Here is a 25639-nt window from a genome sequence, read left to right as displayed (position 1 = left end):
ATATATATATATATATATATATATATATATATATATATATATATATATATATATATATATATATATATACATAATTTTTTGTTAACAAGAAACATATTCTAGGTCTAATCATAACAGAGGATTTGAATAAAAAGAGTATTGCTTATCTTCATTCATCATACAACAGATGTTCAATAAACTATAATTGCTTTTAATTTGTCCGGCGTCGAAGTTGAGTCATGGAATGACCTTGGTGGCACTCTAGAGTCTTGACTTTGTCAGATGGTCAGACCAAGAATAGCACTTGCATCTAGAATCTAAATCTTTTAAAATTTACTAAAGAAGTTCTTATTATGCCACAGAAAAAAAAAAACGATTTGAAAGTCATCACCGTCACGGTAATATATTCATGATGACGTATTCGCTGTAATTAAATATTCATATCATTTCTAAGCGTATATTCTCGCAAATCACTGGCTTCATTACCCTATGGCAAGACAGCTATACATTTTATTACTGTGAACGTTCGTTTTCCGTTCTTAAAAACGCCTTTTGCCATCTGTTGTTTGTTTTTCAAGCCAAGTTCAGAAAACATCCGTTGCATCACGTTTTCCCGATATCCAAACCAATATTACAAGTAGCCAAAATAATAGAGTCGACTGTGTTTGGTAATTTTGTCCATAAAATCCGACTAACCGCTATTATTTCACCATATTTTTCTACAAGCATATGCAGTTTTCAGCTCATGATAAAAAAATATTTTTTTGCAACTTAAAATAGATAAATGACATAGGTTAGAACACGTATTCACTGTGTCGCAATTATCAAACGGACACATTCTCATCAAAATAAGAATGAATTTCCTTATGTATCTGCCCATGTGTTGAGTATCAGATAATATCAACGTTAGGTCATGCGGTCACATGCTTGAAAGGTGGTCGGGGAAAGGGAATAGTCGAATATACTGAGGTCAGGGGTCAAAAGGGCGTGTTTCCAGAATGAAGAAGAAGTATTTTGATATGCTAATTGTGAAATTACACATATCTCCGTCCATTTTAGGCAATTTAGGGGCGTATTAGATTTCGAATGATTAAATCCTTATCAGTGTTATGCCCATATGCCCAGAAGGCCATTATGAGTCATCGCTGATAAAGAGAGAGAAAACGAAAATCTAGGTTGCATGAAAGAAAACGATTGCCTTAACTGTCCCGTTATTTATTCATAGGTTTTGCTCCTGGTATAAGCCTATTGATTTTAACGTTAACAGTGTCTTTGAGATTGCATTTTTATGAAATATAATATAAAATATAAAAGTCACGAAGTCTAAAGTAGTTTATAAGAAACACGTATAGCGGAAGTCATCGTGAAATCCAACATGGCGTCGACAGACTTTGGAGACCAACTCCCCGATGAAGAAAAGGTTTTGTATTATTTCGTTGGTATTTTGGACAGTAATTTGCTCTTGCTGCCTAAATATGGGTACATGAGTATAACAGCCATTCAAGTAAAATAGCATTTGGGCCACAGGAGTGATGGATCCTTGTAAATGGGGACTGTGGGCGTATCCTGCTCTGGACCGGCATGTCAAAAATAACATTTTCGTGGCTTATATTTAGTCCGGAGAAGTTCGTGTGTTTCCCACGACAACCCAAATTTCGAAAATAAACCCAAGTAGTGATTTTGGGCTGTGAAAAGGGTTTCAAGTTGGCAAAGTGGATTGATTACGATTGTAATGGAAGGGTTTGTTTACATTGTTCTGTCATTTCTCAGGTTACGTTAAAGTGTTGTTTCTTCATGGAAATTTATCACTTTTTCTTTAGCTATGGTTTACGTGAGTTTGTTACAATTATTGGAAGAGAGTTGACATATGTGTTTGATTAAACGTGTTCGTATTGTGGAAGAAATTGTTTTTACCTTCTCTGGAGTAATATATCATAAGACGAATTAAGCTAGCCTAACCCCTTCTTAAAGTAACCCAAAGGCTCTCTTTATAACAAGTGTAATTAAGGCAACATTTAATGGCTTTATCTTACATAAGTACACCTTAATGTCAATTGTTATTGATGTATAGGTGATCACTGGTGATTTGTATAGAATGATTTATTTTTAATTTCTCATTTATTTATTTCCTTATTTTCTTTCCTCACTGGGCTATTTCTCTCGGTTGGGGCCCTTGGGCTTATAGCATCTTGCTCTTCCAACTAGTTTTGTACCTTGGCTAGTAACAATAATAATAATAATAATAATACTCTACATCCGTGTAACATTGATTGCTTAACCTACATTAGGTTAGGTGTTGCAGGGCCGTTTGTCCACCCCAGGACCTTTGAGGTTAGGTGTAATTGTCAGGTGTTTTGTCAGCGATATACAGGTTTCTTATCAAGGGCTGTTTTGCAAAGAAATTGAAGGTAATGTAGGTCCAAGCTGCATACTATGTTACTTGAACGCAAATTTTAAATTTAAATTTTTAGTAGTTGCATAGATCTGCCTCCATATCAGAAAGATGGTGGTTGTTCAAGATTGTAGCCAAGACAGTGAGCGGGCACAGGGTCTTGCTAGTAATCGGAAATGTGTTTAGACAATAGTGTGGAAGGTTTCTCTTAACTCGCATGCCACTGGTTAGAAACAGTGCGTTTAGAGAAGCCTTTGTTTATGTAGCCCTCTAATTTGTACCCAGAATCATGGCTTAAAAAAATATCTGTTTACTGTAATACTGAGACGACTTGAGAGCAATGAATGATGATAATTCTGGGGAAAAGTATTGTAGGGTGTTTATGTTTGATAGCGGCCACCTGTATGTACTATTATGATGGACCACTTAGAATACAACAGTGTAAGGGGGGTCGCAGGGGGCATTAGCCCCCCGATAGGTAAGTAGGTAAGGAAACTGCCTGTAGGTTAGGTTAGGGGGGAAAGTATAAGTTAGTTGATCCATTTTTAATCAATGCCTGAGGAACTGGCTGCTGATATACAAAGGCTCCGACTGTAGTTCATGTGCTTTTGATTTTTCACATTTATTCTTGCCATAAATACTAACTGTTAGAGTTTAGGTAATCCCAGAAATGTATTTGAACATATAAATCAATATCGGAACTCTCCATACAAGTTTACTGGATTTTTTCCTAATTTTTCTTAACCTAACCTAGGGTACTATGCTCTACAATTCTGAGAACTTTACTTATCCGGATCTTTGTCCTAAAACATTATGGTCTAAGTACATAATCTCTAGAAAAACTTTCATAACTTAGACCAATGAAGTTGGAAGAAAATTATGTTTTACCCCTTGTTTGTTTGTGTGTGTTTGTTTGTTTGTGAACAGCTTCCAGTCCGGAATTTTCATTGTAGTGTAATGAAGCTTGCAGGAATTAACTGTTATGTTTAAGAGCTGGAAATAATTAAATTTTGGAAGGTTAAGGTCACAATCGAGCAAAATGTCCAATTCACATCACATAATCAGCCATAAGTTTGAACATCATTGTTAAAGATACTTCAAACTTGGTTCATAGTTGAGTGTGTGAAAATCCATGCCATTTAATACATGTTATGGTCGAGAAATAAGCTGCCGTGGCAGAGTTTTGTATTCTACTGAGTGCCCCTCTAGTTCATGATGTTTTTGTAGACTATGTAATATGCTAATGCATGTCATGATTGTTAGATAGAATCCATGCAGCTTGACACCTCATGCTGTGATGCTTCTTGATCACAATTCCATGGGCAAAGAATGCAGTGAAGTGAAGAGAAGTAAAAGAGTAATTACAGTTGGAATGTTTTGTGCTAGTGAGAAATCCAGAAAATTTGGAGGATGTACAGTATGTCATCCTGGATTTAGTTAAGAATACTTAAAATCAAAACTGTACATGCTCAAAATGTTCATGTATGGAATTCACTTAGTGTCCGCATAATGTGTCGTGTATTTGTGATGCCAAATTCTGATCTGAGTTTGGTGAATACCATTTTTTCTAAATTTAAATGTGCAAAAGATATAAACTGATTTAAACTGAATCATTCTTTATGGAGATTAAATGAGGATACATGATCAAGTTTATTATTAACTAAACATTGGAAAAAAAATAATTGCTTTAACCTTACATTCACCCAAATTGAGATTATCGGCTAATCTAATGACATAATGTTCACATATTCAATTGTAATCCTTTCCATTTGCAAAAGTTCTTTCTAAATTTGCACGTAAAAGCAATGTGATTGTAGCAGGATCATGCAATTCCACAGTTCACTAAGTTGATGAACTTTGAAGAAACTATAAGCTCCCAAAAATTCAAAACCCTTGCTACTCAAGTTCCGACTTTAGTGAAATAATTTGGTTTGGGTGGAAAAGGCAAGGGAAAAAATTTCTGTATGTAATGAAAACTCGAAATTGGTGGAAAATAATTTATTAGTACAGAGGAAAACTATGTAGATCAAGATAGGAAACAAATGGGAAAATACTACTATATAAATGGTGATTAATATGAGAAAGTTATTTCTGTGAACCATTGTAAAGTACTTATGAAGAATATTGATCTTAGTAGTGTTTGTGTTATTCACAGTACAATAATGTGTTGTGAAATTCGTAACTACTGTATAGTGAATCAACAGAAATACAGTAGTGTTTACATTAAAGGAACAGTTATAAAAACCCTTAAATACAATTTGTAGTAAATGGATTGTAAGTGTGATTATTTGCCAACAGAAAAAATGGAAAAAGAAGGAGAGAGATAGGCATATGTATTTAGACATAAAAATCAATATCGGAATTCTTCCAAACAAGTTTGCAGGGTTTTTTCCTAATATTTCTTAACCTAATCTAGGGTGCTGGACCCTAAAGATTGCGAGAGCAAATACTGTAGAACAAAAAAAGTCCTATAGTTGAAAATACTGGTAAAAGGGGAAAAATTACCCCTGAATGGTTGTAATGCTGAAATGTAAAACCAGGTTGGTGGAATATTACATTACAGAATTACAGTATACAGTATATACTTGGTTAGTGTTGTAATAGCCATAGAGTTATAGTGATTTAAATACCAAAAATTTGGACATAAGCAGGACAAATGTTCAGTACTGGATAACATAGTGTTGTGTATGTCCATGCATGAGAAAGACCGCAAGTTAAAGGATTGTAATTCGAATGAAAACGATTTACGTATGCTGTATGTTGCCAGTTTCCATGCATAATTGGAGGTGGTATGTGACAGATATACTCAGATGTGCTATGCTGTCAGAGTTGTTATAAATTGAATTTGTTCCGTAACTGGAATACAAACCACGCTATTTAAAGTGGGTAATTACTTTCGGCGTAGCTGAAAGGACGAGTCATAAAAATTTAACGAGGGATTACTACCCCACCGCTAGTTAGCGGTGGGGTAGGGAGGGTAGTTAGCTACCCTCCCCCCTCACACACCTGTGTTGTAAGCTCACTTAGCATAATCATTGCTTTTGCTTTCTCTTTTCTAGAGTGTTGTGAAGTTGGCCTCTACAATGTGGAAGTGCCCTGGGTTACCTGACCGGCATTGTGGGACCTTCATGTCTTCTAGCGTAACGGATCCTCACACTTTATGCCCTTATTGTAGGGGTCAGCGGTGTGAAAGTGATAACGTATGTATGGAATGTAGGGAGTGGCCTACCTCCCAGTGGGAGAGGTTTTCTCGGCCCTGGAAGAAGAAGTCCAAACGGGATATTTCTCCTTCGAAGGTTTTTTTTAAAAAGGAAAATCCTAAGGACTCTTCTTCCGTAGCCCAAACCTCCTCCGAAGCTCCCACTCGGTCGGCCTCTCGCGAGAGGCCGTCGAGTGGTAGCGTAGGCTGTACTGTTGTTGACCAATCTCATGGTTTGGGAGAGGGAGTTGCCTCCCATAGTGAGCTGCTCCTCCTCCTCCCCCGGGGGAGGATTTAGTTATTTCTCCTGATGTGAATAATGATGATCTTTTGCAGCTTTGGGCTTTCTTGGGGCTTCAGGGTTCGCCCTCCAAGGAAGCCTTGTTTGACATGATCAGGTTGGGAGCAGCTGTCAAACAGTTACCGGCAGTAGCAGAGGTTGACCCTCTGTCTATTGCCGAGGCTGTTGTGACAGACGCTTCCAATGAGTGTTCAAACCCCTGCTCCTGTTGTAGCTGAAGGCTTAGCTCCCCCCTCCGAACATCCTTCGAGGGAGGAACTAAGTCCAACGGTCTCTCCTTCGGGTGATTCTTCCCCTTGGGGGAGTTCACTGACAGAGACTCCTCTTCGGAGGACTGCTGATGGTTTGCCTGCTGTTCCCAGAGGACGTATCCGACGTAAGGCTCGCCTTCCTCTTCGTCGCCGAGGTCTTCCTTCTCCTCAAAAGGGTGTTAGGAGGGGCCTCTTCGGATCTTCATCCTCACAGTCCCCCGCAGAGGAACCTCGTCCTTCAGCTACCGTTCCTGCTACTTCCTTGGACCTGGACCTCTCCGCAGATCGTTCGCGATCTCCTACGCCTGCCAGACCTGCTGACCTGCCTTCACCTTTCCTGGCTGCTGACGCGCTGTGGGCGCCCACCCATCCCGTTTTCAAACGGGCAGAAGGGGCTTTCACACATTGTGTGTAAGTCCCTTAAGTGCCAGGTTTCCCCTGTGCGCCAACGTTCGCCTGCGCGCCAGCGTACTACTGCGCGCAAGCACCCTCCGGATGCTGTCTCATCTCGCCAGTGCTCTCCTGCACTCCCACGATCTCCTGTTCGTCCTGCAGTTCCAGAGACTACGCGCCCACGACCTCCTACTCGCCAACGGACCTCTGTGCGCCCTCGTCCTGATACACGCCATGGACGCCCTCGGTCTCCTGCTCGTCAGCGATCTCCTGCTCATCAGCGATCTCCTGTGCGCCAGCGCTCTCCTGCTCGCCAGCGCTCTCCTGCTCGCCAGCGCTCTCCTGCTCGCTAACGCTTGCCTGCTCGCCCTCGATCTTTGGATCAGGGCTCCAAAAAGAAGTCTTCTTCCTCTCCTGCTCGCCAGCGCTCTCCTCCACGATCGCCGACTCGCCATCAGACCTCGCCTGCTCGCCATCCCTCGCCTACGCGCCATGGCGCGCCCACTGCCAGAACTTCTGTTCCTGATGAGCGCCCTCCTGCGCGCCCGCGCGTTAGGGATATTCCCCCTGCACGCACGTGCCCTACGGCTTCGCCCTTACGGGCCCTTCAACATCCTGTGGCTGCACTCCATCCGAGGTCTCCGGAACGAGCCCCATCACCTTCGCGCCCACACACCCTGACACCTACGCGCCCATGCGCCCTGTCGCCTGCGCGCCTACAAGCTCCTCCTCCTGCGCGCCATCGTTCGCCCACGCGCCAACACGCGAACTTTCCTACGCGCCAACGCTCCCCCTCGCCTATGCGCCATTGCTCGCCTGCGTGCCATCGCTCGCTCGCGTGCCCACGCGCTCCCTCGCGTGCCCACGCGCTCCCTCACCTACGCACCCACGCGCTCCCTCGCCTACGCACCCACGCGCTCCCTCGCCTACGCACCCACGCGCTCCCTCGCCTACGCACCTGCGCGCTCCCTCGCCATCGCCCGCGAGCAATCGGCCCCCCGAGCTAGGCAATGGCCTACCGCGTGAGTGCGATGCCCAGTGTGTTCCCACACAGGATCCTGCAGTACGACGCACAGTCAGGTCATCTTCAGGCCCCCCCCCCCAGTAAGCATAGGACAGCGCGCTCAACAGAGGGACAAAAATCTCCGGACAGGTTTAGGAACTTTTCTTCTACAGCTTCTTCCTTTCAGGCAGACCCTGTTGTAGTTTCCACTCCTAGGGATCTTACGATCCCCTTCCCTCCAGAGGGCGCTGTCAGTCGGCTGCCCTGGTTTGGGCCCTTGTTCAGAGCGGTTGCGCAGGCTTTCAAGCCCGCTTTCTCTGAACTAGGCCTCAAATCAGCGGCTATCTCGGCCCCCCCTGAAGAGGAAGAGAGGAGTGGACGGCGTGGTTACTTCTCCAAGGGCGAAACTGGCTCCTCGGAAGCCGTCGAGGAAGGCTCCCTCCCCTCCCCAGACTTTCTCTCCATCCTCCGTGGACGAGGGTTTTCCGTCCTCAGGGGATTCTCGTGAGGTGAGGCGTTCTACCATCGCACCAATGGGAGAAACCCCACCTCGCGCCGAGAAGTCTCCTCGGGTGGAGGTGGAGAAGAGCCCCCCACCATCTTTATTGGAATCCTGCATCCCTCCCAGGAAGGAGTCGAAGGACTCCAAGGCGGTTCCGAAATCATCTTCGAGGATCAGACCAGAACCAGCTAAGCCCACGGAGAACGTCCACGAGTCCCCCCAAGAAGAGCCTTTGGGGACTGGAGACCTTGCTGTTAGTCCATCAGGAGGAGAGGTGCAGGAGTCGGAGCATGCCTTTTGGCAAGTTTTGACTCTGATGAGGAACCTTAACGGATTTTCGGATCCGGAGATTCCTCCTCGAGAGGGCAAGGACACGGTTCTGGACCGAGTCTTTGGTACTCAAAAGCCCCCTAAAACCAGCGTGGCTTTGCCCTGGTCCCAGGGGGTCAAGAGTGCCAGAGATAAGGTCGAGAGCCAGCTCTCCTAGCTAGCCTCCTCCAGCCGTTCCAGCGCCGAAACAAACTCCTCCCACTTCCTCGTGTCCACCAGAGGAGGTACAGTACTTTGAAATTGCCGAGGAGTCCTGTTTAGCCCTTCCCCTCCACCACTTGGTGGAAGAGCTCTCCAGGGGAGTCCCTCTCGAGACTCTCTCCAACCGGCCAGTGTCGTTCTCGGCCTCGGAGATTCTCTGCCAGGAGAAGGTAGCGAAGTGTGCCATGCAGGCCACTTCATGGCTGGATATCTGGCTAGGATCTCTTGGCATCCTGATACGATCCGAAGACTTGTCTAAGGAGATTACCAGGAAGGCCTTGGAGACCTACCTTCCTTTCAGGCACTCGTACCATCGTGATAGAGTGTCTGAAAGATTCAACTCGAAGGTCCCCAACACCGAGGTCAGTAAGCTCAGACATTCCTCCCTTTTGGGGAGTACTGTAGTCTGTTTGAGCCGAAAGATGTAGAGCAGGCGGCTGAGAGATGGAGGAAGTCCAACCAGGACTCCCTCCTCCTGAGGGCTTTAACATAAAAGCCCTATAAGCCTCCAGCACCTCAACAACCTCGCCCTGCAAAGACGACAAAGCCGGCAGTAGCAGCAAAGGCAGCGGTGTCCAAACAGCCCTTTCCCGTCAAGGACAGGAGAGGCAAGAAGTCCTCCAGGGGAGGCAAAAATCCTAGGCATATTGGACACCAATCTCCACAAAGCCTTCCCATCAGACGACAGGATAGCAAGGCTGAGGAAGGTTGCAAGTCCTTTCCTCAGACGAGACGAACTCCCAGCCCAATCGTGGTTACGTCTCCTCGGCCATCTCTCATCCTTGGTTCGTCTAGTTCCCAACGGTCGTCTCAGAATGAGATCCCTGCTATGGCGACTCAAGTCCTGGTGGAGTCAAGGACACGATTCCTCGGACGTCTTGATCCCTATGGGTCTCGCGGAATGGACGGACTTTCAGTGGTGGGTGGCAGACGAGAACCTACGAAAGGGAGTGGATCTTCTCGTCCTCCCCCCGGATTTGATGCTGTTTTCGGACGTCTCAAAGAAAGGGTGGGGGGGCCCACGTTCTGAACCACAGGACCTCAGGCCTATGGTCAGAATCAGAATAGTGCCTCCATATAAATCTGCTAGAAATGAAGGCCGTTTTTCTGGCCCTTCAACAGTTCCAACAGCACCTGGCGGGTCACTCTGTGGTGATGAGCGACAACACCACAGTAGTGGCTTACATCAACAAGCAGGGAGGTACCTTTTCAGAACAGCCATCCCATCTTGCAGTAGAGATACTGAGATGGACCGAAGTCCACTCGATTCCACTTTTGGCTCGTTTCATTCCGGGCAAAAGGAATGTGCTCGCCCACAGTCTGAGCATAGCGTCTCAGATAGTGAGTACTGTACTGAGTGGTCTTTGGATCGTCAAGTAGCCAACAAAGTCTTGATTTTGTGGGGTTCCCCGATTGTGGATCTGTTCGCGACAGCGTTGAACTTCAAACTGCCGCTGTACTGTTCCCCAGTCCCGGACCCCAAGGCTCTCTAGCAAGATGCTTTCCAACAATGGTGGGACAACATCGACGTATACGCCTTTCCCCCATTCTGTCTGATGAGGAGGGTACTCAACAAGACCAGACTATCGGTCAGCCTCTCGATGACTCACATAGCTCCGCTGTGGCATCACGCGGAATGGTTCCCGGACCTTCTGCAACTCCTTACGGAGCCTCCGAGAGAACTCCCTCCACGTCATGAGCTACTCAAACAACCACACGCCAACATCTTTCACAAAGCCGTAGCTTCGCTTCGACTTCACGCCTGGAGGCTATCCAGCATCTCCTCGCAGAGAGAGGATTTTCGCAACAAGTTGCGGAAAGGATGTCTGGACACCTGCGAAAGTCATCCGCAGGGGTCTACTATGCGAAGTGGAGAGTTTTCTGTGGTTGGTGTCGTGGAAGGGGTATCTCTCCACTCGATGCCACTATTCCAGCAATAGCGGAGTTCTTCGTGTATTTGCGAGAAGAAATGCGCCTTTCAGTCTCGGCAGACGACCTTCACAGCCCACTACCTGCAAGACGTGACCCACAGGAGGCTCTATACACGTTCTCTATTGGCCCTGTGGTGGCTGCACAACAGCTGGTTTAAACCTCAGGCTCCTTAATGGACAAGTAGCAGAGGGTTGAGGGCATTGTTACCCAGTTTTAGTCTGCATGAATGAAAAGGTATGCCTGGCCCTTATTCTTTTTTTCATCCTCCCCTCTCTTGGGGAAAGCAGCATCCTGGGTTCTCTGCACAGCTGACCTCAAACCACTGCAGGTAAACCATGTTCCCTTGTGTTCCTAGTATTAAGTTAATACTGTCGCGTCCCCATACCCTGACGAGGTGGTATTGGGAGAGTCCTAGCCTATAGTTTCCATCTAAAGAACTTCAGGTCAACTTCCTAGGACGAGTCACACTTTTTTCCTTCACACACAGCTTACGTAGGCCGCAGCCCTTGCATAGCAAGGTGCGAGCGAGGTGCAGGGACTCTTTATTGTTGAGTGCTGACACACTCAGATAATGAGTCCCCGGGCAAAGCCAAAAGCCAGTATGGCTGGGACTTATTCCACCCTTCTTAAGGGTTAAGTCACCCACTTTAAATAGTGTGGTTTGTATTCCAGTTACGGAACAAATGACATTCGTAGATAATTTGTATTTTTCCTAACTATACAAACCTTAGCTATTTAATCAAACTTGCCCGCCAGCCCTGTCCTCCATGAAGTCCTACCTCTAAGCAAAGTGAGCTAACTACCCTCCCTACCCCCCGCTAACTAGCGGTGGGGTAGTAATCCCTCGTTATATTTTTATGGCTCGTCCTTTCAGCTACGCCGAAAGTAATTACCCACTTTAAATAGCTAAGGTTTGTATAGTTAGGAAAAATACAAATTATCTACGAATTTGTCATATTTACTGCACTGGAGATAGATAAATTACTATATAACGTGGTCCCTAGACTGTAGATGAGGGGCATATGTTGTTAATATACTGATAAATGCTATTGTAATTGTGAAGGATTTCTAACAAGTATCTGGTGCGGTTAAACAACAGGCAGTTGTAAGTGGCTCTGGTCCACCAGATGGTACCCTGGCCAAGAGACTGCAGCTGAGAGGTCATGTATGAAGGATAGAATAAAACGTTGACTTATTCAAATTTTTTTTTTTGGACTTCAGATGGCTAAACACAGTCTTATTTTAAGGGGAGTTTTGGAATCCTCAAGTATTTGTAGGCAAAAATTTTTTTTAAACAACATCTAAATAGCTAAAGGTTTTATTAGTTTTGTTAATGTGTAGGTGGCTCTTCTTTACCATGTTTTGTAAGTGTGCTTGTCATTTTTTCACTTGTCAGCTTAGCATTCAACACCTTGCTGGACCGTACCTTTCTTGAAATAAGGATATTTCCACAGCTTTCACTTCTGTTGATATACAGTTGTGTATGCTCACTTTGACATTATTCCAGAACAATCGAGTTTCATTACAGATGAAGTCATTTTATAAAGTACAGTATGCTTTTTCCTAAATCAACTAATGCTTTAAATTTTTCTGTGGTGTACTAATTGACAGATATAGATTCTCCGGTTATTCCCCTGATTTCACGTTTATCATTACTAGGGCCTGTCAATGATTCAATTTATCAATTTTATAGCTATACAGTATTGTACATCCTGTATTCAGTGCTTTCTGGTGTGATTTGATGCTGACCACTAGATCACTTTTATTTTCATAACTCCCAATCTCAAGTTTGAATTTTTTTTCTGTCTTCACAAAACATTTCTGTCTGGACAGGCATAACTTTCATGACTGAAGTGGCACGTGCAGAATTCACTTGATTTTTCATTTTCCTCCGTTATTAAACTGATAATTCATTCCTCCTTCATTATTTATATTAACTTTGGATCTTGTCTTCTATGATGAGTCGATTGGCGTCTATGTTTTGACCACTTCAGAAACTGTACATTCTGACAACTTTAGAAATAGTAGTCATTCTCTATGTATGCATAACATCAAGAATCTTTTCTTTTTATTTTAAAAAGGATCTTTATCGACTCGCCTAGACTTTGCAAAATTACTATCATCATCTAGTTTTATGATTAGTGCATAGTTGTTTGTATAATTGCCCATGATTTTAATGCTGCCTTTGAAAGTTTTAATCACGAGCTCCTTGTTTTCAGTATTGAATTTTTAAGTAATAGATTGTAAATAGTAGTTGTTGATGAGTGCCATAGTGAATATAGGAATGTAATACATGTTATCCTCAGGGTAGTATTCTTTGCCCAATACTTTTCATACTATATACACATATGGTTTGACCTAAACTAGCTTGTTGCATATGCAGATGATGCTTCTTACTTTGCATTAATCCCATCTCCTGAATGTAGATTTAGTGTTGCTGAATCCCTAAATAGAGATCTAGCTAAATTTAGTGCATGGTGCAAATTATGGGCCATGAAGTTGAACCCTAACAAAACTCAGAGTATTATTGCAAGTATGTCGAGGACAGTGGCTCATCAACTCCAAGATCTCTACATTGATGTCTCATTTTATAAAACTCCTCTAAAATTTTTAGGTGTGATTCATGATTGCAAATTAATTTTGAGAAACAGTTGGTCTGTTTCTTCTTCCGTTAGAAAAAAAATTGGTTAGAAAGTCAAAAGATTTCAGTGATTAGTCTATCCATAAGAAATGTTTTCATTATTTCATTTTACCTTGTTTCAAGTATTCTTTAGTCTAGTCTTCAGCTGCTGACTCTCATCTTAATTTGTTGGACAGAATTCCAGTCTATGGAATTTTTCATTCTTGATTTGGATATTAATCTCAGGCACTGCCATGTTGCATAAGATTTTTAATAATTGTGATTATCCATTGCATTTAGATCTTCCTAAACTGTACCATATTGTATATAGTACTAGGTATGGAGTTAAATCTAAGTCTAGCCTTCTTCATCATAAGGCTCATTGCTACACAGTATTCCAGAAGTTTTATTCCAGCTGTGACCAGATTGTGGAATGATTTTCCTAACCAGGAAGTTGAATCAGCGGAACTTCAGAAGTTCAAGGTTGCAGTGAATGTTTTGATGTTGAACGGGCTGACATAAGTCTGTCTTCATAGGATTTACTGTATATATATGACATCTATTTTAATATTGTTACTGATCTTAAGAAATTTTATTTTTCAATATTAAACTTACCCGATGATCATATAGCTGTCAGCTCTGCTGCCCGACAGAAAAACCTACGGGCGGAATACGCCAGCGATCGCTATACAGGTGGGGGTGTACATCAACAGCGCCATCTGTCAAGTAGGTACTCAAGTACTCGATGTCAACAAAGAACCAATTTTCTCTCTGTCGTACCACTGGCAAGACCTACTAAATACGCTGTTACTGACTGGATTTGTTTTCACAACTATTTGGTGAAGTACACTATTCCAGTTTTGAGCTTTCGCTATGCAGGGGTTTTATCTTCATTTCAAAACTTGAACTCGTTTTGGATAGATTTAATTATGGTGACAGAGAGTATGGACTCTCTTTCACTTTTAAATGGCCGACCCTTCCCTTAGACGGAAGTGTGTTTAGGTTTTTAGTAATTTTGCTTAACACGTTATAGATCTATATATTTTATATCTCTCCGCCTTTATTAGGCCTCTTCGATTAACTTTCCTTTTATTATAAACATATAAAATAAATTTTTATGTTTTGTTTATATGCGACCTTTCCTGATATAGGCGGTCCTAACTTGGAACCGAAGTTAATCAATGTTGAGCCCGTTATATCGTATTTAACCTTTAAAGAATTTATAACTTTTTAAACTTTTTAAATTTAATGTTTTATGAAAGCTTTTCTTTGATAGTCTCGTACTGTTTTCAAAGATGAACTAACGTTTAGCTTTTTAGTCTACGCAGTTGTTGACGTTCAGGACGTTCAACATGCGCTCTATCGTTACGATAGAGAGAGAGTGTATCACGGTTTCACTTTGCAGTAAGAGTAAACCTATTCTAGCGTTTCGTTCATTCTTTCTTAGCTTAATGGTTTAAATTCTATATTAAAGGAACTTTTTATTTGGAAAACCTTTCAGTTTTTTCCTTTAGCAAATCTCATGTTTTGACGATATATATTGGGCTCTTCTCTCAGGTACGAAATCTAGAGAGAAAGAGAGAGATAGAGACGGAGCGAGAGAGAGGAGAAAAATACGTTTCGTTCAAGCGGGTAACGTTGTTCTCGTTTTACTCTCCTCCCTAGTCGCTGTAGGGGAAGAAGGTAAAACGTTTCTAGGGTTTTATTCTTGTTCCCAGGCTATGTGCGGTGAGAGATTGTTAACGTAGTTTATTTGAACTAGTGTTTAGTCTCTTTCCCAGCCACTGAATTCTTTATCTTTATATATGTTTTCTGTTGCATTATACGACTGTTTTCGCAATTACTACCTTTTAATGAAGGGTAGGATTGCGTGTTTCAGGTAGAAATCAGTAAAAGTTTCGATTTCAGTGAAATAAGTGCAAAACAGAAAATCAAAGTGATAAAGTGATATGCGCAAAGTGTTACAGTGTTGCGTCCGAGGGTTCGTCAGTTCGTGCCTGTCGTTCACCTAGTCCGGGACCTCTTGCAAGCTCCCAAGCCCAGGGGAGAAGTAATGTCGAACGACTTATGGGTTCCTCAGGCCTTGATCAGCGAACAGACGTTTCCCTCCGTGGTTTCGGGCGTATCTACCCAAGATCGCCCCACCCACACAAAGACGAGAGAGCCCATTTACTTCTCGTCTGCAGAAGAGGTTTCTCGTAAGAAACCTTGGACCAAGGTCTCGCAGCTTATTAAGTGCAAGTCGGTCCCTTCCGCGCAAGTCCAACGGCCCAGGTGTAGCCACTGGGTCAGTTCGGACTCGCTGCAGTCTTCCGATGACTGCACACCACCTAAGAGAGGTAAAGCGGTACCGCAACAGGCAGTAACTCCGTCTGTTGCCGCACCCGCTGTTTTAGGCCCTCAGTCACAACGGACAGTAGCTCCGTCTGTTGCCGCTTTTGTAGACCCTAAGTGGTCTTTACTGCAGTCTATGCAGACTCAGTTAGCTGCGGTTATGCAGGAGTTTCGTGCGGAGAAGGTTGACACTGCTCCCGTTAGCCTACAACCTGCCACGGTTGTGCGCCCAGCTCACGCTGAGGCTGCCTGCTCCCACACTCCGGCTGCGGAGAGGTTGGCGCTGCACCCGTTAGCCTACAACCTGCCACGGTTGTGCGCCCAGCTCACGCTGAGGCTGCCTGCTCCCACACTCCGGCTGCGGAGAGGTTGGCGCTGCACCCGTTAGCCTACAACCTGCCACGGTTGTGTGCCCAGCAGACGCTGAGGCTGCCTGCTCCCACACTCCGGCTGTGAGAGCTCCTCCACCCATGCGCAGTCGACCCTGCCAGACGCATGCTGACTCCCACAGACGCACGGAGCACTCCGTTGCCGTGCATGAGCTACCACAACAACAGGAGGGTGGAGTTAAGCTGCCGTGTTTTGACACGGTGCGTCAGCCTCCGCAACCCACTGTGGTTACCGCCACTCGCCCGCAGCAGACTAGTCAGTCAGGAGTTGAGGCTTCCCCACACAGCTTTGGTTGTTGCCAGCTCACAGACTGTCAAGCAGTTACATGACGTTGCCTTCTGGTCTGCTACTAAGGCACCAGTGCTGTATGTCCTCACGCACCTGTTGTGGTTGACAGTTCAGTTTTTGACAGTTCACAGACTGTCAAGCAGTTACATAACGTTGCCTTCTGGTCTGCTGCTAATGCACCAGTGCTGTATGTCCTCACGCACCTGTTGTGGTTGACAGTTCAGTTTTTGACAGTTCACAGACTGTCAAGCAGTTACATAACGTTGCCTTCTGGTCTGCTGCTTATGCACCAGTGAGACCCTCACTGAGATAACCTAGCTTTTCTCGGACAAGGTTCCTGTAGATGAGAAAGTGCTGTTCTCCCTCCTACTGATATTCCTTTGAGGACTCTGTCATTTGGAGAGGAGCCTTAAGCTGCTTAGCCTCCTATGGACTTTAATTAAAGCATTACAAGGCTTCCAGGGATGGTAAATGGTTCCGCTTCAGTCGCTAACCCCGTCTGTTGCCACACCTGCTCCCGTAGACCCTAATGGGCTTTGCTGCAAGACATGCAGTCCAAGCTTGTGTCCTTGATAGAGGACTTTTTACGGAGAAGAACCTTCTGGCCAACAACCTTCCTTCCGGTTGGTTGTGCGCCCTGTTGACACTGAGGTATCCTACTCGCGTCCGCCAGTTGAGGTGGTTCCTCCACCGATGCGACCCAGTGTGGGTTGCCAGTCGCACTTTGACGTTAAGCGACGCTCGGAGGTGGTTGTTGAAGTGTGTCACTAGGAAGACGTTCAACAACCAGCAGAGGTGACTTGTTGTGACGCAGTGTGTCAACCTCAGCAACCCGGTAGGGTGTTGACTGCACAACCCAGACAGTCTAGACAGTTTCGGGTTGACGCTGTACTTCCTCGCGTCCCCATGGTTGACAGTTCACAGACTGTGCAGCAGTACCATGATATTGCGTCCGGCTCCGTCACGCATCCACCAGTGCGACCGGATTCAGCGAGTCAGACGTTGCCCACTCCGTTGCCGTTTCCTCATCAGTTTCGGATAAGGAACCCTCTGATGAGGACGTTGCTGAACTAGACGATCAACCCCCAGCCCTGCTATCCATCCAGAAGATGCTGAAGAAGGAACGCTGCCCTGTCAGGCTGTGGATGAGTCTGGTAAGGACGCTGTCATCCGTGGTTCTTTTGTGTCACTTGGAAGACTACACCTCCGTCCTCTTCTGTATCATCTAGCTTTTCACTGGAAAAAGGACAAGACGCTAGAAGCGGTCTCGATCCCGGTTTCCGGAAAGATAAAGTCTGGTCTGACTTGGTGAAAGGACTTTATCAACCTTAGAAAGGGTCTTCCCCTGTCTGTTCAGACTCCCAACCACGTTCTCTTCTCGGACGCATCGGACGTAGGCTGGGGGTGCGACATTAGGCGGTAGGGAATGCTCGGGATTATGGAACTCGAGTCAAAGGACAATGCATTTCAACTGCAAGAAGCTACTGGCAGTACGTCTGACCTGGAAAAGCTTCAGGTCTCTCCTTCAAGGCAAAGTGGTGGAGGTGAACTCGGACAACACCCGGCTTTGACGTACATCTCCAAGCAAGGAGGGACCTACTCTCTGACATGGTACGAGATCGCAAGGGACCTCCTCACCTGGTCAACAGGTCTAGACTTTTCACTAGTAACGAGGTTCATCCAAGGCAACTTGAATGTCATAGCAGATTGTCTCAGTAGGAAGGGACAAATACTTCCAACAGATTGGACCCTCCACAAGGATGTATGCAAGAGACTTTGGGCCACCTGGGACCAGCCAACCATAGATCTCTTCGCAACCTCGATGACCAAGAGGCTCCCAATAGTTTGCTCACCTATCCCGGACCCAGCAGTAGTTCATATAGATGCCTTTCTACTAGATTGGTCACATCTAGATCTATATGCATTCCCTCCGTTCAAGATTGTCAACAAGGTACTGCAGAAGTTCGCCTCTCACGAAGGGACAAGGTTGACGCTAGTTGCTTCCCTCTGGCCCGCGAGAGAATAACTCACCGAGGTACTTCGTTGGCTAGTAGACGTTCCCAGAACACTTCCCCTAAGGGTGGACCTTCTATGTCAGCCACGCGTAAAGAAGGTACACCAAGGTCTCCACGCTCTTCGTCTGACTGCCTTCAGTTTATCGAAAGACTCTCGAGAGCTAGAGGCTTTTCGAAGGAGGCAACCAGAGCGTTTGCTAGAGCAAGGAGAACATCCACCCTTAGAATCTACCAATCGAAGTGGGAAATCTTCCGAATCTGGTGCAAGTCAGTATCCGTATCCTCGACCAGTACCTCTGTAACTCAAATAGCTGACTTTCTCTTATATCTGAGGAAAGAACGATCTCTTTCAGCTCCCACTATCAAGGGTTACAGAAGCATGTTGGCATCAGTCTTCCGTCACAGAGGCTTAGATCTTTCCAACAATAAAGATCTACAAGACCTCCTTAAGTCTTTTGAGACCACGAAGGAGCGTCGTTTGGTTACACCTGGTTGGAATTTAGACGTGGTACTAAGATTCCTTATGTCAGACAGGTTCGAACCGCTTCAATCAGCCTCCCTGAAAGATCTCGCCTTTAAGACTCTTTTCCTGATATGCTTAACCACAGCTAAAAGAGTCAGTGAGATTCATGCCTTCAGCAAGAACATCGGATTCTCATCCGAAACGGCTACATGTTCTACAACTTGGTTTTCTAGCCAAACACGAGCTGCCTTCTCGGCCTTGACCAATATCGTTCGATATTCCAAACTTATCGCATGGTTTGAAATGAACTAGAAAGAGTATTATGTCCTGTAAGAGCTCTTAAGTTCTATTTAAAAACCTTTACGAGGCCCGTCTGAAGCTTTATGGTGTTCAGTTAAGAATCCATCTTTGCCTTTGTCAGAGAATTCTTTATCCTATTTTATCAGACTGTTAATACGAGAAGCTCATTCCCATCTGAATGAGGAAGACCAAGCTTTGCTGAAGGTAAGGACACACGAAGTTAGAGCTGTCGCAACTTCCGTGGTCTTTAAACAAAATAGATCTCTGCAAAGTATATTCGACGCAACCTATTGGAAAAGCAAATCAGTGTTCGCGTCTTTTATCTTAAGAATGTCCAGTCTCTTTACGAGAACTGCTACACTCTGGGACCATTCGTAGCAACGAGTGCAGTAGTGGTGAGGGCTCCACCACTACAATTCCCTAATTCCATAACCTTTTTAATCTTTCTCTTGAAATGTTTTATTATTGTTTTGGGTTGTCCGGAAGGCTAAGAAGCCTTTCGCATCCTACTTGATTTGGCGGGTGGTCAAAGTCATTTCTTGAGAAGCGCCTAGATTAGAGGTTTTGATGAGGACCTTTAGTATGGGTTGCAACCCTTCATACTTCAGCTCCTAGGAGTCGCTCAGCATCCTATGAGGATCGCGAGGCTCAGTAAGGAAGACGTACTTAAAAAGGCAGAGTAATTGTTCAAGTCGACTTCCTTACCAGGTACTTATTTATTTTATGTTTATTTTGAATAACTGCTAAAATGAAATACGGAATACTTAGCTCATAATAATGTCAACATGTAATGCTGGTCTCTACCCACCCCCCTGGGTGTGAATCAGCTATATGATCATCGGGTAAGTTTAATATTGAAAAATGTAATTTTCCTTAGTAAAATAAATTTTTGAATATACTTACCCGATGATCATAAATTAAAGGACCCACCCATCCTCCCCAATAGAGACCCAGTGGACAGAGGAGAAAATTGGTTCTTTGTTGACATCGAGTACTTGAGTACCTACTTGACAGATGGCGCTGTTGATGTACACCCCCACCTGTATAGCGATCGCTGGCGTATTCCGCCCGTAGGTTTTTCTGTCGGGCAGCAGAGCTGACAGCTATATGATCATCGGGTAAGTATATTCAAAAATTTATTTTACTAAGGAAAATAACATATTGTTCCAACACGGAGTACTTACCTCGAACTACTTTCTTAGGAGTATCTGGGATCTCCTCCCAACCGACCAGAGTTTTGTGTAGTCTACCCTATACCCATTTTCTATGTGGGGTAACCTCAGGTGGAGTGATACGTGCCCTGAGGCTAACCCTGGGTCAGAGAGCATGCTTGCTCAGGTCTCGACCTCCAGTAAGTTCTTGTTAGTTTTAGGTCTTTAAGAATTCCATAAGGCACTCGGGGAAGGAAGGGCAGGCCATTACCCGAAAGTAGTTCTAGGTAAGTACTGTTAGGAAAAATACAAATTACTTAAAAATTTGTGATTTTTATCTTTCGGTATATAAATTTCTCCAGGCAACGGCAGCTAACTTAAATTGTATACAGTATGTGTGATGACATATCTTGTGTTATAGTCAGCTAATTTCAAATATAATTGATTAGTTTTCTTATATTTTCCTTATTAATAGCTGTATATTAAATTATTTTTCATTTATTTTCAGGTGCGAATTGCTTCTGACTTCGTCTTACATTCTCCCCCTGGTGAATTCAATGAAGTTTTTAATGGTGAGTTATGAAAATAATTGAAGATTCAATTAATCACAAATTATTCTTAAAAAGTTACTGTGATAAGGAAATTTAAAGTTGCATGCTCAATGTGGGTACGTAACTAGAGGTAAATTTTGATCCAATAAGCTCAACAATGGCTAAATAGAATGCTGTACTGTGGTTGTTTCAGTGTATTGCATTATCTATATAAAGCAATTTCTTTATTTCAATGACGGGAGTAATTTTTTTCTTTTTGATAAGAACTACATAATTTTTTTTTTCCATCAGATGTGCGAACCCTCGTCAACAATGACACGCTTTTGCGGGAAGGGGTAGCAAGAGCAATAGCTGAATACAATAAAGACCAACTAACTCCTGTGAGGCTAGATGGGCAGAGTCATTACGCACTGGTCACTGAATACAATGATCTGGGAGGAGGCCGGTTTCTAGACCCTAGGGCTAAACAAACTTTTAAGTTTGATCATTTAAGGAAGGAAGCAACAGATTTGAAGGTGAGTTCTTTATTATTTTAGTATACTGTATTTGTATGAGGAACAAAGCAATGATCAAGAAAGAATTCCTTGTGTAGTTTCCATATAGCAAGGGATGCAGATTTTCCAGCCCAGTGGGTCAAATAGTTCAAGCCTTGTTTGTAGTTCAAGCCTTGTTTGTATATGTGAACACACAGAAAATTGTAATTTTTGTTTAATGCCTTATAGGGGTTGCTCTTTTTCAACGAAAAATTTCAAAAGAATTACCATATGCAAAGAATGAAATGAATACAAGAAAATTTACAATAGATAAGAATTGAGAAGAATATATTTTGTACATGTACACTATAAATAGCATATCAGAAACTGAGGTAGTTGTACATAATATATACGTCAAATTGGTGATTTTTTTAGCCTTTAGTATTAGGTGTGATTTTATGACGGTAGAATGAAAATTACTAATACAGTACTTTTTAAATGTATAAATACTAGTGTGGCCCAAAGGATTCAACTTGCAATAATTTTTATAGAGGTTAGTATAGGATTAAATGTGTTTTTCATAACTAATGGTTTGGTTTCGTTTTAAAGATGGAATTTGTTCCAACAAATTACAAACTCATGTCCTTTACCATGGGATAGATTTATAGTGCAGCAAAGCTGGAGTACACGGGCATTAAAAATTATAACCAGATGTAAACAGTCCAACTGGTAGTTAAATGTTGACTGTGGGGAAGCACCCTCCCCCCTGGCTCACTGACAAACACCTTTGATTTCAACCGTCATTGGAGACAGATATCTTCACTGGCTGCAGACTTTGCCAGTTTTCATGCTTTTCCAGATTTTTCACTGATACTCTTTGACTTTGCTCTCGGTATGACGCTAATGGGTCTTGGGATGTTGTCCTTGAGTCGGAGACTTGATTAACGCTATCATGTCTCCATTAACTCGAGATAGGTGAGAGATGAATGTATGATTCAGAACAGACTTCTTTCCAAAGGAAGTCTGTTTCAGTCTGTTTACTAGCGAGGGCCATTGTTTCATCGTTCTCAGCCTCGCTTATTGGAATCCTATTGTTTTGCTTACCGATAGCCAGACTTGGCCTGCGATTAAGTTACTTAAGAGTTATACTTATTGCAAACTGTCTGTGTTCAGCTTACGCTTAAGGTGAATATAGGTGTCTTACCCGAGATATATTCTTAATGCAAGCTGTCTCTCAACGCACTCAGTGTATGCTCAAGGTGAACGCAGGACGCTCCTTTGAACGCATGCTATTATCAACATGCACAGCACTCGACGTGCACTCAAGGGGAAATATCTTGGCTCTTCAGAGTGTGTGCATGGCACTTCCAAACGTACTGGCATGGCTACATGCACACATCTCAACAGCCTACTAAACCACTGGTGGGCACTCAGCCTGTCAGGAGTCTAGAATAGATGTTTTCTTCCACTGCAATATCACTTACATCTCTCTTAAACATTAGAGCGCAAGGGTGTGTTCTCTTTAACAAGAGACTTTTTATGTCTGCGAGAGCTAAACGTATGCTTTTAGGTGTACACGCTCTGGCGCTCGCACACATTTAGGACTGAGGTCTATCTAGTAGACTCAGGAGTCATGCTCATCGACTTCAGTTCCTATTATGGATCAAAGTCAAGCTGAGTAGTTTTCTTTCACTGATGATTGTCTCCGATGAATTGGGTTGACCTCACACTTTCTATCATTCTTTCTCGCTCTCTCTCTCCGAAATCGAAGAGCTTCCATCAGGGAGCATCTTCAATAGATTATTGGTATCAACATTAAGTCGTAGGAATAAACAAATTCTTTCCAGATCCTGAGTATCACAAGCAAGAAAAAGACTAGTAGAATACTGTATATATTTCCTACTAATCCTCTTCTCTTTCCCCTTGTAAGATTTACGCCTATAAAATCTTCGGTATACCTGTAAAGGATTTCCGAATTTTCGGACGTGACCTGGGATCCAGGCTTATTTGTTTATTGGGATCCAGGCTTATTTGTTTATTGGGATCCAGGCTTATTTGTTTATTGGGAAGTACAAATTACTTTAGATTTGTAATATTTCACCCTAATGTAGGTGCATGTTTATGACTCTGCATTCGACACTGCCAATGAAGAAAACAATAATGATACTGTATCAGGCATTCTCTTTTGAAGCACTTGCCTTCCAGGTAAGAAAAGCGCATCAGGAAGCAATCCCTGCCGAGAACAGTGGTAACATGTTCGCCTAGCATTTGCAAGGCAGCACATCGATCCCACCCTGGGACTGTGAGTTTAAGTTACTTATTTTTTTTGCATGACAGCCGATCGATCCCACCACTGTGCTGTGAGTTTAAGCTGTGTTATTGAAAGCTTTATACTGTACTTAAAGGCAACTTTTGTATGAGCACTCGTACATTTTCTCCACCTCAGAAATGTAGTCGGTCAGCTGATAGTGTTCAAACAAAAGAAACGGGATGGCTGCACTTCTGTTTTCTTTTTGGACAAGTCTTTAAAGACCGATCGCAGATCAAGTCAATCTTACCGTTTTCTCTCTTCCAGTGGAAGATAAATTGTTAGCCAGTCTTCCACTAAGGACGAAGAAAACAAGGGTTCGAACACTATTTTTTTTCCTCCAACAGTTCACGACTGCGATCATCTTCAGTATGATTCCGCTCTTGTTCTCTATAGTGAGCAAATGTTGGAACGACGCCCTGATGTGAGCAGCTATGGAATGTTACCATACATTTTTGCGATGCGAACATTTTTGGAATGACGCTTTTACTTGTTATCCCTAACCTGTTTAGCGATTGATGGCCCTTACTGTAGTTCCATCTCTCTAGTTCGCTCTCCTTTTAGAGCTCTACTAAATTCTGTATACTACTAGGAGTTTACACATTATTAAGTGAGCGGAATAAAATAAGTGCACTATCGCAAATCGTAACTCAACTGCTCAAGTGGTTGCTTGCAACTGATCGCGCACCGTATCACATGTTCATGATCAGTCAAATATTTTTCAACTACTGCACTCTATATCAGTCGTACACCCTCTCATCTGCCTACTAGATTGTTCATCCATGTTATTAATACTTCTAACCCCATTACAGTGGAACCTCTACATACGATTGTCCTAACATATGAATGTTCCAACATACTAAGTAAAATTCGACCAAATTTCTGTCTCGACACCCGAAGTAATGCTCCAACATACGATGTAGATCTTGTTTACGCCGGTAGATGGCAGCACGTAAGAGGGACGCCATTGAGCGTTGAGTGCTCTGTTCTCTGTTACTTTCTTGGTTACATTTAATTATCTTTCAACTCGTTGACGCTGTTAAAAATCATATGTACTCTAAACACATTTTTTGTTTAATCTCTCACTCACTCTCACTCTCTCTCTCTCTCTCTCTCTCTCTCTCTCTCTCTCTCACCTCTCACTCTCACTCTCACTCTCACTCTCACTCTCACTCTCACTCTCACTCTCTCTCACTCTCACTCTCACTCTCTCTCACTCTCACTCACTCACCTCTCACTCTCACTCTCACTCTCACTCTCACTCTCTCCTCACTCTCTCTCTCTCCTCTCTCTCTCTCTCTCTTCTTCGCTGTTATAGTGTTAGAGACTTCTATTATTTTTTTTCACAGAGAGAGAGAGAGAGAGAGAGAGAGAGAGAGAGAGAGGGAGGAGAGGGGGGGAGGGAGAGGGAGAGGGAGATATATATATTTAAACAAAAAATGTGTTTAGAGTACATATGATTTTTAACAGCGTCAACGAGTTGAAAGATAATTAAATGTAACCAAGAAAGTAATAACAACGAATCTGAATTCCTTTATTAACTAAAAACAAATATCGATACAAAACACACTCGTGTGCGTATGCACAAAACACACCACCACGTGTAGGAATTGCTTCGCAGTAAGAGACAGACGGTCAGGGAGGAGGTAGAGATGGTGACCTGCGAAAGTGATGAAAATTAAAAATCAAAAGAAAACAAAAATGTAAAAAATCATGAAATATAAAAATCAAAAAAACAATAAATAAGCTAAGTTATATTAAAGTTTCCGTAGTGTAAGTTACGGTACGTTATCACAGTCACCCATCTCTACCTCTTCGCCGATGGTGTCTCCTCCTGCGTAGGAATGCCTACACCTGTGTGTGTGTGTTTGTGCATACGCACACGAGTGTGTTTGTATCAATATTTGTTTTAGTTAATAAAGGAATTCAGATTCGTTGTTATTACTTTCTTGGTTACATTTAATTATCTTTCAACTCGTTGACGCTGTTAAAAATCATATGTACTCTAAACACAATTTTTTGTTTAATATATATATCTCCCTCTCCCTCTCCCCTCCCTCTCCCCCTCTCCCCCCCCCTCTCTGTCTCTCTCTCTCTCTCTCTCCTCTCTCTCTCTCTCTCTCTCTGTGAAAAAAAATAATAGAAGTCTCTAACACTATAACAGCGAAGAAGAACGAGAGAGAGAGAGAGAGAGAGAGAGAGAGAGAGAATATATTTATTTAAAGAACATGTTAACACCATGTCTACCTTCTCACCGATCGTC

The 25639-nt window shown here is 43.4% G+C and overlaps 2 protein-coding genes across 2 annotated transcripts in view; both read left to right on the top strand.

The window, feature by feature from the left end:
* The first annotated feature begins 1252 nt into the window (after positions 1–1252).
* Positions 1253–21146, top strand: LOC137640556 (F-actin-capping protein subunit alpha-like). The gene is made up of 3 exons (XM_068373071.1): positions 1253–1399; positions 20553–20616; positions 20887–21146. Exons 1-3 carry the CDS (start codon positions 1355–1357, stop codon positions 21129–21131), a joined length of 354 nt encoding a protein of 117 aa, XP_068229172.1. The 5' UTR covers positions 1253–1354; the 3' UTR covers positions 21132–21146.
* Positions 21147–25028: 3882 nt separating this feature from the next.
* LOC137641119 (tol-Pal system protein TolA-like) overlaps positions 25029–25639 on the top strand; it is a 3734-nt gene continuing 3123 nt past the window's right edge. The window contains exon 1 of the mRNA XM_068373564.1: positions 25029–25044. Within this exon, the coding sequence (XP_068229665.1) occupies positions 25029–25044 (16 nt within the window). The remainder of the gene's footprint in view (positions 25045–25639) is intronic.

Source organism: Palaemon carinicauda, chromosome 5 (genome assembly GCF_036898095.1).
Source record: "Palaemon carinicauda isolate YSFRI2023 chromosome 5, ASM3689809v2, whole genome shotgun sequence".
Classification (NCBI taxonomy): Eukaryota; Metazoa; Arthropoda; class Malacostraca; order Decapoda; family Palaemonidae; genus Palaemon; species Palaemon carinicauda.
This window is presented reverse-complemented; position numbering and strand designations above follow the sequence as displayed.